The sequence below is a fragment of the Amphiura filiformis genome, chromosome 2, assembly GCF_039555335.1.
Source record: "Amphiura filiformis chromosome 2, Afil_fr2py, whole genome shotgun sequence".
In the NCBI taxonomy this organism is placed as follows: domain Eukaryota; kingdom Metazoa; phylum Echinodermata; class Ophiuroidea; order Amphilepidida; family Amphiuridae; genus Amphiura; species Amphiura filiformis.
In genome coordinates, this window is record NC_092629.1 from 76,037,672 (window position 1) to 76,049,452 (window position 11,781).

General features: G+C 35.3%; 2 protein-coding genes across 2 annotated transcripts in view; one reads left to right on the forward strand and one right to left on the reverse strand.

Annotated features, from left to right (window-relative positions):
- LOC140137100 (poly(A)-specific ribonuclease PNLDC1-like) overlaps positions 1-11,781 on the reverse strand; it is a 182,646-nt gene that overhangs the window by 73,791 nt on the left and 97,074 nt on the right. The gene's annotated exons all lie outside the window — the stretch shown is intronic.
- On the forward strand, positions 4,871-8,103 carry LOC140171958 (dual specificity protein kinase shkC-like). The gene is made up of 3 exons (XM_072195308.1): positions 4,871-4,971; positions 5,439-6,230; positions 7,049-8,103. Exons 1-2 carry the CDS (start codon positions 4,871-4,873, stop codon positions 6,187-6,189), a joined length of 852 nt encoding a protein of 283 aa, XP_072051409.1. The 3' UTR covers positions 6,190-6,230; positions 7,049-8,103.

Here is an 11,781-nt window from a genome sequence, read left to right on the forward strand (position 1 = left end):
ACAGTTTTGTAATACAACCGTCCGTTTTTGAATAATGGTCATTATTTAAGGTGGGTTAGTTACTTTTTTGAGATGTTTATTACATTTATGTGTAAGAGACTAAGATTATATTCAATTGTAAAAAAAAGGGCTCAGTATATATCCTTTTTGGGCGAAATAAGATTTTGGTACAAACATTTTGGACATTTGATTATTTTATTGATTTTCAACACTACTTTCTCTCCATTTTTGGTGAAAATGAGACTTTGGTACCAACATTTTCAGAAAGAAATTCTCTTTCAGTAACACAAAGCCTAATCTCCATAAGGTGACGAAAAAAGAAAACCCTGTTCTACGGGCCCGACCGACCCAGATTTTGAACAAATTGGGAAAATAAATTCCTGTACAAATGAATGCTGACCCAAATTTCGGAAATTCCAGGAACAAATTTTTTTTTGTATTTTCTCAAATTGCAAATTATTTACAGATTTTGGTGATTTTTTGGGTCATTTCCAAAAAACAAAAGGCCGACCGACCAACCCTACTTGAAAGGTCCGTCCGTCCATAGAACACGGTTTCTTTTTTTCGTTGCCTAACACACCTTTTTCAAAGTTATAAGTCACATAATAAAACACTGAATGATTGTAAACAAATTTTCACATATCACCATATTTGCTTTTTATCAGACACCCTGTATTTTGCAATTGAAATAAACCAGTCAAACAATTATAATGTGTGTCATGTTTTCATATGGTTTGTGTCTGTCTGATTGTCCATAGATTTGGGGGAAATGTTGATACTTAGTATCATTTACATCATATTATTATGATTTTTATTATTATTATATCAAACATTTCCAGAACTTGACCAAATTAGAGCACTGTGCACTTACAGCTGACAAAGATTTCTGTCAAATTCAGAATTTTATTTTAAAACAAATCAGCCCAGTTTTTACCAAATGTCCAGAAATTTGTCAACATTTCCTCAAACCTTTGATAATACAATTAGCTCAATTTTGTGAAAATTAATTGGAAATTTTTATTTTAAATCAATTTAGTGCAATGTGTTTTAGGTATACCGATGGGTCCCATTCAGTAGCGTAGCCAGCGGGGGGCAGGGGGTCACACTGCCCCCCTGACAAAAAATGAAAGAAAAAGTGCCCCTCTGACCAAAGGGCAAAGGAAAAGAAAAGGGCAAGGAGCCCTTTTCCATCGAAACTCACCCGATCATGGGCCAAAATAGTGTAAAATACAAATTTTTTGCTGCACGCGCACGCCGCACATTGTCACATTAAGGCCATTTTCATCTCGATCATGGGCAGCAATAGTGTCAAATTCAAAATTTTTGCACGCACGTCGTCCCAAGAAGGCCTTTTTGGAAGCTCAAAGACATGTATAGTCTCTCTAAAAACAAAAAATGCATGTTGCAACTGCAATTTTTTTTCCTTGAGCCCCTGAAATTTTATTTTGCCCCCCCCCGACCAAGAAAGCTGGCTACGCCCCTGGTCCCATTTCCTTACAAAATTGGTTTAGCTACATTTTTATTCTCTGAGACATCTACCTACCTACCCACACAACACAATATTACTGTGTGAATCACGAGGACCTATAGACTATGCCATAGTCGATTATTGATAAATAAAACATGTTATTAATCATGCTGAAAGCATTCAGTTGAACTCGAAATTATACTGATATTTATTACATCAAAATACTAGTATAAAATTGTTATGAAAAAGTTTATATAATTATTAGTGACAGTAAAAGTAAAGTATACGTTGGCTTATATTATTGAATGCAACATCATAATGTCATTATATAAGCACTTCAATACTGAACAATTCTGATTTTAGAATCTACCAGTTTATTAATCGCACGAGTCCCAGTTAAAAATCGACTATGGACTTTCAATTTTAAACAAGACTTTGATCCCTAACACAAACACTGTCAATCATACTTGTTTATCATCCAATTTAAGGTAGCTGCCTTGGATACAACACCCTTGCAGAAAAATAGCTCCTGTGTCTGATCTATCAGGTCTATTCATTTAAATCTTTAACATAACAAAGAAAAGTATTTTCCCACCTATTTTAAGAGTCTTATAAGAATTGTAACAATTCTTATGTTTTTCTTTATTTTTGAAAATTCCCTTAATTTTGACAGTTTTGATTTTTTTTAGCCCACTTAGGAAGGAGCTATGGTTACCAAACTTTCAGGGATGGTAAATAAGCTTAATATCTAAATTCTCTCGTCAGTTTTTTTGGATAAAGTGTTTACTTTTTGAAAAAAATTATTTTTGTCCATTTTTAATTTTAGGGAATGTTAGAAACACAGTAGCTTAAAATAGAAACACTTAATTGGAAAAAACTGACGAGAGAATTTAGATATTAATCTTATTTACCATTGCTGAAAGTTTGGTAACCATAGCACCCTTCCCTATTAGATAAAAAAATCCTAGAATTTAGGTAATTTAGTGTTTATAAAAAAAAATCAAAAAATCATAAAAAAGTACCAACATTCCTGTTAAATATATACTTAAGTAACACTAAGTTAGACAATAAACTTGGTTTGTATTATTCTGTGATATATTGGCAGCAAAATGAAACTTGAAACTTTTATATACATTTGCTATAAAGGAGAGAAAAATCAGTTTTAATAAAATCTTTGTTTTAAAAAATGTTGCTATTTTGAGAAATTGGCAAAGTGCCAAAAGCCCTTCCCTGTAGTAATTCAATGGGATTTTGAGATGACAAAAAATTGCGTAACTCAAAAACGCTTTGATGGAAAAAATTAAAACTTGGCAAGTAAGGTTTTCTCATCAATACACACATCCTATATGTTAACCGCACGCACAAAGCCTGGAAATACAAGCATGGTACAAGACGCGCTCATGTTCCCGCCGACACAAAGGCCGCATAGTTTTGTACCATGTAGTTATTAATGGTAATGGCAGGTGCCCGGAGTATTTAAACCATAACGAGATCTGTGCGACCAATCACAAGCCAGATCCATTTAAAAATGCATTACATCATGGCCAATTTTAGTAGGCCAGGAATCCGACAATCTCATCCATAGAAGCTCATAGACAGCCGTGTAAAGTATGTAAACCGCAATCCAGTCAGTAGTCCACTTGGGAAGCTAACAAACAGAGGGAGTATGGTGACTGAAAAGATGATCAGTTGTGAAAATCTATCAATTGTCTAAAATACTTTTTTTTATATCTTCAGAATACAAAAATTTGAAAAGAAAAAAAAATCTTTTCAGGAATTTCCAAAAATAGGGTCGGTATTCTTTTGTACAGTAAATGAAAAAAAACCACATTTTTTCTGATTTCCAAAATTAGGGTCGGTCGGTTGAGGGCAAGCAAACAAGAAGCTCATAGACAGCCGTGTTAAGCATGTAAACCGCAATCCAAAGTCAGTAGTCCACTTGGGAAGCTAACAAACAGAGGGAGTACGGTGACTGAAAAGATGATCAGTTGTGAAAATCTATCAATTGTGCACAAATGAATTAAATCGGAGTTTTAAGCTTAAATTCAATATCCAGAGTATGCACAATGGGCAAGTGGACTACGGGGTAGTCTATAGAGGACCTAATAAATTGGATAGTTTGGTATCCCTTTAATTATTATATAAAGAGAGAGGGCGGCCTATCTACTGTGTCTTAGGCCAATAAAAAAAAACTGTTTGCTTGCCCTCAAATGAATTTTAACAATTTGGTCGGTCAGTTGGGATTTCTTTTTTTTTTTTTTTTTTTTTTTTAATTACTAGCAAACTCTACTGTTTGTATTGATTAAGGCTCAAAATATGAAAAATCAGACAATTTTGGTGTCAAAATGAATCAACTAACATTACAAAACAACTAAAATGTTGAAGACAAGGTCTAAAATACTTTTTTTACATCTTCAGAATACAAAATTTGAAAAAAAAAAAAAAAATGTTTTCAGGAATTTCCAAAAATAGGTCGGTATTCTTTTGTACAGTAAATGGAAAAAAAACACCATTTTTCTGATTTCCAAATTTAGGGTCGGTCGGTTGAGGGCAAGCAAACATCTTTTTTTTTTTTTTTTAGCAGCGGCTGGCCTCAGCACATCAGTACCTAGAAATTACTGACAAATCATACAAAATACACTGACTCACAACATAACATTGGGAATTCCAAATTTGATTGAAGTGGCCTTGTTAGCAAGTTACATTTAGTCCCTGAAATGAAATGATCCACCTCATTTTGATGGTTATATATTTTCACGAATTTAACCAGTCTGTAAAGTACTGCTTATAAAAGTAGCATGAAAATAAATTTCAAAATATCAGAAGACATAAATAAATGCAGCTATTCCATACATACACATTTCATTTTGTACAATTATTAACTTCAGAAAAGATGTGAAAATTACTACAGCAGTGAAAATAAACTATTGGGCAATTCCCAAATCAGTGTCAAGTTTGCCACAGTTGATTGAGCAAGTTTTGTTTATTATGATTTGGTCACAAACATATCCAGATCTATGAATAGTCTCAATGTCAAAAACACCTTCTCGTAATGAATACCAAAGTCAACTAAACCCACAAATAACCTGTCACAATGCCACTTGGAGATGAGTTTCTGATGCCATGGATGACTGAATTTGGGTGCCAGGGTTGCCATATATGCACCTAATCCACACAATTGGGTTATATATGAGTTACCAAAGTCTTGTCTTTACCACCCAATAAGGATATACAACATTGAAGTCTATAGTAATTAAATTCCTCTCTAGCTCAATCGGGAGATATATCACATTATTGGAATCAAGATATAATAAAGGTTTTGAATTTGAGGAAAATTTGGTCAACAGAATATTGTTTTGTCCCAACAGTTTTGTTTGGGCAACACTGCTTTTAAATTTCAATATGTGTGTAATACCTCACCAATGGGACAGATTAGTTTTAAAGTCATATGATAAGGAAGTAGAAATTATACATCTTTTGGGTTCAACATATCCAACACTGAGGTAAGTGTTTGCATGTGAAATAAAATTGTAATAAAATTTGATAAATATTGAAAATGATTTTATTGTTCTTACAAGTATAGTATATAAGTATATAAGCTTTGTAACTTTTGGCAAAGGCGCTATATAAATGGTTGTCATTAATGTTAATGTTAATATATGTTAGAAGCAGAGGTACGACCAAAAATCTATCTGATTATATGGACAAAGGAGCATTGTGAACAATTTTGGACAATGACCTTTGACCTAGAAAATAACTTGCATGATAGCTTACCACTCTGATTGACAAACTGACACACATATGACTCATGATGTCATAAGGTTTTTCCCTTTGAACAACCTAATAAGCACACACATGACACACCCCATGACTGACTTAAGCGTCTGGGTGCTAATTAGGTCAAATATGGTACTGTTGGGTGTTTTTTTTTCAGTTTATTTTATTTCATTTTATTTTATTTTTTATTCAGATACATCAAAATGGGAGCTTCAGTTGATAAACTGGATGCTAGCAATATTGACTTTCATGAATGCATTGGACAAGGTGCATTTGGGTCTGTCAGCCGTGTTTCATTTAAACAGCCTTACAAAGGATACAAAGAAGCTGCAAGCAAAACAGTACTTTATGAATTAGCGAAGAAAGAGGTTGAAGTCATGAGCCAACTTCATCATCCAAACATAGTTAAGTTACTTGGAATTTGCGAAATCCCAAGTGCTCAACTTATTCTAATGGAATATGCACCTAATGGTTCACTGCATGATTACCTAAAAGATCCATCAAAGCCTCTTCCATATGAGCTGCAGAAAAAGTGGGCAAGAGAGTCGGCACTTGCAATCAAGTATCTCCATGGACAGAACTTCTTGCACAGGGACATTAAGCCCCAAAACTGCCTTCTCTTTCAAGACAACCTCTTGAAGTTGTGTGATTTTGGTCTTGCGCGTGAGATAGAACAGTCTCAGACAACATCCAGCCAGAAGGGAACCTATCGCTACATGGCACCAGAAATTCACGTAGGGAATGAGCGTGGAAGGGCCATCTACTCCAAGCCCGCTGATATATGGGCCTATGGGATGCTGCTACTAGAGATTTGCACAAGGAAACCACCATTTCCAGACTTGGAATGGCACCGGGTGGTCTTTGAAGTCGGCAATGGAGCCAAGCCATCCATACCTGAAGGCTGTCCCAACGATCTGTCAGATCATGCAGCAATGCTGGAGTAACGATCCTAAACAACGACGCACAATTGCATTCATTGCAATGGGTAAGTCAAGTTATTACTTACTCACTTCATAGTCTCCATTCTGGTGGTGACAATAATTAACCTTGTATGACCTTTGGTTGTTTTTTAACATATCTTCAACACCTTCAAATTGATTTCCATCAAGTATTTTGACCAAGCTTGGTAACAATATACAGTCAGTATTAATAGGTAAATTTTCACAGGAAAATTTTCTGGACACGTAACACCCATGGGGCAGAACATATTAGCATTATGGAATGTGACCCGAGCACAGCGGTGGTCTTCAATGTATTTCAATAGGAAGAATTCCTCCTTTCATGCAAAATAAGTAACTTGTCGCAAACTGAAAATATTATGGTAAGAGTTTCCGTAGATAAATATTTTTTTTCCGTAGGTAGATATATTTGAAATTACGTTTTGATGATATTGTGAAGAAATTAAGATTGCATTATATTCAATAAATTTGCAATACACGAATTTCTATCGAAATTGCGGCCAAGAATAAATTGACCGAAATGCCTCTGAAAATCATTCGCCACTCGTTAATCCCACCGAAATTGATTTAATCCCACTGAAATGGATTTAATCTCACTGAAATGAGCTGGCCTGTTCTATTATTATGGAACTACATGTACCCTATCATTGCTCATTATATCGGACAATAGCCACTTGATAGATATATACCAGTGAAAAATACACTGAAAACAATTTCAGTCTAACAATTTCTTTTGTTGTGGTGATTTTCAGTGGAACACTTTCAGTGTAATTTTCAGTGAAAACACTGCTTCAAATTTCAATTATAGGTAAACAATAAATTTTAATCTTTCACATTTCCCTAGCATTGCATGATGGCTGCTGGACATTGGAGAGAGAAATCCATCCTAAACTTCAAGGAAAACAACTTGAGTGTTATCGTAGTGCCTGCTGTCCAAATGGGGATATGGTCATATCTTCTTCAAAACGACTCTATCTTCTTGATGGTGATGGCAAATGCAAAATGCAACTGAGGACAACAGAAACTGACCCTGACAGGCTAATTGGTTTTGTTCGTGACATATGTGTATCACCGCTAGGATACGTCTTTGCTGTAAGTGACTACTGTAGATTTGTTCATGTGTTTACTACAGAAGGGAAATACCTCCATTGCTTCACACCCGATGATGATTCCAATACATCTTCCACATGGAAGTGTCTTGCTATGGATAGAGAAGGGCGTTTATTGGTGGGTGATAGGGGGAGGGGTATCATAACAATCCATACATGTCCAGATGGTAGGGTAGTCAATAAGATCAAATACTCAATAAGTTATAATGCGAGCATGGTTGTCAATAGCAAGAATCAAATCCTGATTCATTCCGATGCATCAAATTCAGAGTACAGTAAGGTAGTAGCGATAGATTACTCAGGCAATGAGGTGTTTAGCTTCACACCCAAGATAGATGAGGATGTGACAGGTAGACGGGTGTTACCACGTGGTATAGTGTGTGATACCAATGATAATATTTATATTGCAACATGCATGTTGATATTAAGAGCACCATCTGTAATTGTATGCAACACAGGTCACATTCATGCATACGGTCCCAAAGGTGAATTCCTACAATGCATAGACAGGAAGTTGTACTATCCCTGTGATTTGTCTATGGCTCCTGGTGGAGCACTGATGGTGGCTAATAAACAATCAATCCTAAAATACAACTGAAATAAAACTACCACATTACGTTTCACTACCTAAAGAGAATTGATCAAAAATTGAATTCCCTCCTGAGGTTAGTAGGCTGTCAATGAGTTGACCATATCACTAGGATGTCATTATAGCTAGAGGCAGTACATGTATATAACGCAAATGGGTTAATGCGTTACATAAAAATGACCTTGTGTGGTATTTAGTTTCCAGGAGTTGTGCCTGAGGTAATTTGTGGTTAAATGTTGATCCCTCACTATAAGCATAGTTATTACCCTCGATTTGGTTGGAAAAGGAGGTGAGACATGATCAATTCTGTTCAGGCAGTGAAACCTAATGCAAATATCTCACAATCATGTTTGTGCAAAAATCCATGTTTTGTATTTTGTGATCCAAATCATCCTCTTTTTATGACATTTTTCGGTAGATATCCACCAAAAAAGCTTATTCCCAAAATGTCAGTTGATTCCGATTTTGTGCATGATTATTACAGTGCTCCACTGTGTTGCAATTTCATTCAGGTGTACCAGAACGTAATTCAAATTTCACGATATTTTTGCTAAACGAAGTAATCTGCAAGAATTTTTTTGTACATAAACATATTGGCTTTGGGACTCGATGGCTTCAACACATCAGTAAGGTTTGCATTCTCCATAGAGTTGTACACATTTTTGATTTTGCATGTATAATGACTTATGTACAACTCTATGGAGAATGCAAACCTTACTGATGTGTTGAAGCCATCGAGTCCCAAAGCCAATATCTCTCAGAAATGTTGTCCAAGGACATATTTTCAACATACCTGAAGTTGATGGTGGATCAAAATGCCTGACATTGGTTTTCAGGGGGTCAAAATGTACAAAAATGTACAATTGGGGTTTTGCATGGGTAATATCTCAGCTAAAAGTATTCTAATAGGCTCAATATTGGATAAGAGTAATGTCCTACCAAAGGGCTCTGAATGGAAAAAAAAATGGACAATAAAATTTATTTTACTTTTGGAGTTTTGACCCCCAAAGTTGGTCCTGGATGGACGAAGTTGCATTTTGAGGGCCCTATATCTTTTAAAGTAAAGGAGTTACAAGTTTTCTGATGCCAGATTTGAATTCTACACAAATAAGTACCCCAGGATACATACTTTTCAAAGTTGTAAATGGTTCCTTTATACATTCATGGACCTCCAAACATCGTCTTTTCGCGTTGCGACACATTTTTACGCTGACCCTCTAAATTTCAAATTGATGCCACGGAAAAGCGAAATGGAGTATGAAGCTCAAATTTTCGGGATTTTACTTTCTCATCAATATCTACCACCACACAGAAAAAAAAAAATTGAAGAGGTGCTGCGGTGCACATCCCTGGAGTTGACATGGAATGGGCCATCTGTGTTTGGATATATATTGTCACAACTTTTAGCAATTGTTTGCAAAAAAACACAACTTCGTTTTATAAAGTAGTTTTTAAAGATGTAAACAGATAATAAAATGATACAAAACTCTCCATGATCCACTGAGTGATTCCTTGTGTGTGTGTGCAATCAGCAACCAGTAGAGTCTGACAAGTCAATCTTGCAACTGTTTTTACATCGGAAATTATGTTGTCAAAACTGCTTTATCAAATGAGCTTTGGTTTTTTGGGGAAGATAAGAGCTAACACATGTGGCTTTCACATAATAAAACACTGAATGATTGTAAACAAATTTTTAAGTATTTTCACCATATTTGTTGAGACTCCACTTTTTATGGGAAACCCTGTCTTTTGTAATTGAAATAAACATGTAAAACAAATGTGTGTCGTGTTTTCATATTGTTTATGTCTTGTTTGTGTTGTCCACAGATTTGGGGGAAATGTTGATATTTAGAACCATTTACATCATAATTTTCAAACATTTCCAGAATTTGACCAAATAAGAACACTGGGAACATAAAGCTGATATAGATTTCTGTCAAATTAAGGGGTGGTGCAATAATTATGTGTACCCCGGGGTGAATTCTCAAAATGGTCTGCCAAAATCGCTTGTTCCCCCTTTGGCCGTGCCAAAAACCTTTGCCCCCCTTTCGACGTGCCAAAAACCTTTGCCCCCCCCCTTTTGACGTGCCAAAAATCTTTGCCCCCCTTACACATGCAAGATTTTGGGGAACCCGAATTTAAAACCTTAAATTGTCTTAACATATAATGCGAAAGCGCCTTAGCGAAACAGGAAATTTTGCATGTTTGAGCGTGTTCGTAACGCTTTCCTCGCCTTTTTAGGGCGTAATATAGAAACGGTGCCCAAAATATCTGTGCCAAAAATTGCTTGCCCCCCCCCCTTTCGACCTGCCAAAAAATCGCTTGACCCCCCTATAATTCACCCCCCGGGGGTACACATAATTATTGCACCACCCCTAAGAATTTTACTTAAAAACAAATCAGCACAATTTTTACCATATATCCAGAAATTTGTCAACATTTGCTCAAACTTTTCATAATACTAATAGCCCAATTTTGTGAAAATTTCTTGGAAATTTATTAAAACAGTTATTTATAAATTTAGTGGAATATATATATAAGTATTATGATGGGTCTAATTTCCTTTAAAAATTGGTTCAGCGACATTTGTATTCTCCGAGGCACCTACACAAAGCAACACAATATTACTATGTGAATCTTGAGGACCTAATAAATCAAATACCTGAATACAAAACCCACCAAAGTCCATGGAAAGTAATTTTGCAAAAACTAAAAAACAAATGTGTTTATACATGCTGGCTATACAAAATGTACATACATGCTGGATTTCACATTCTCATGAGACGCACATAGATGGTGGATTTGGGTTCAACTTTTATACATCATCATCATGTATAAGGAACAATTTCCCATGTTTCAATTTGGCCCAAGTATAGACTTGGGTGGGTTTTGTATTCATGTATTCAATTGGATTGTTGGTATTCCTGTAATTGTTACCTTCAAAGTTTACACAATAAACTGAATCTAAACAAAACGTAGGGAATTCCAGATTTTATTGAAGTGGGCCTTACATCCCTTAAATAAAATGATCCAGCTCATTTTTGATGGTTATATATTTTCACTAATTTAATCAGTCTGTAAAAATACTGCTGAAAATTGCATGAAAATTAATTTTAGAAAATCAAAAAGCATAAATAAATGTCCATCTTCCATGCACACCATATCATTTTCTAAATTTATTAACTTCGGAAAAGATGTGGAAATTACTAAAATTAACTACTGGGAAATTCCTAGTTGCTTGTATGCATTCACTGCACAATAGGAAGTTTGCCACAGTTGATTGAGCAAGTATTGTTCCTCCTGATTTGGTCATAAACAGATCCAGGTCATGTGGTCAAAGGCAACTTCTCATAATGAATACCAAAGTCAACTAAACCCACAAATAACCTGTCACAATGCCACTTGGGATGAGATTCTGATGCCATGGATGACTGAATTTGGGTGCCAAATTGAATTGAGTTACCAAGGTCATGTTTTTGTCATCTGGTAAGGAAATACAACATTGAATCTAGTAATTAAATTCCACTCCAGCTCTATGTGGAGATATATGCCCTATTGGACTCAAAATGTAATATAAGTTTTGAATTTGAGGGACATTTTGTCAACAGAATATTGTTAAGTATCAACAATTTCATTTGAGAAACACTGCTTTAAAATTTCAATATTGTCTACCACAGCAATGGGGCAGATTGGTTAAGTTTATGATAAGGAAGTAGAATATATCAACTATTGGGTTCAACTTCAACGTATCCATCCTATGTAAGAGTTTGTGTGTAAAATATGACTACATTATAAGTAGGCCTCCTATACCACAGCAATGGGGCAGATTGGTTAAGTTTAGTTAAGGAAGTAGAATATATCAACTTTTGGGTTCAACTT

Bases quoted from the DNA above. Each gene is read 5' to 3' on its own strand.
- LOC140171958 (XM_072195308.1), top strand. From the start codon at position 4,871: ATGTGTGTAATACCTCACCAATGGGACAGATTAGTTTTAAAGTCATAT. The intron at 4,972-5,438 runs GTAAGTGTTTGC...TTTTTTATTCAG, and splicing joins TCAACATATCCAACACTGAG to ATACATCAAAATGGGAGCTT.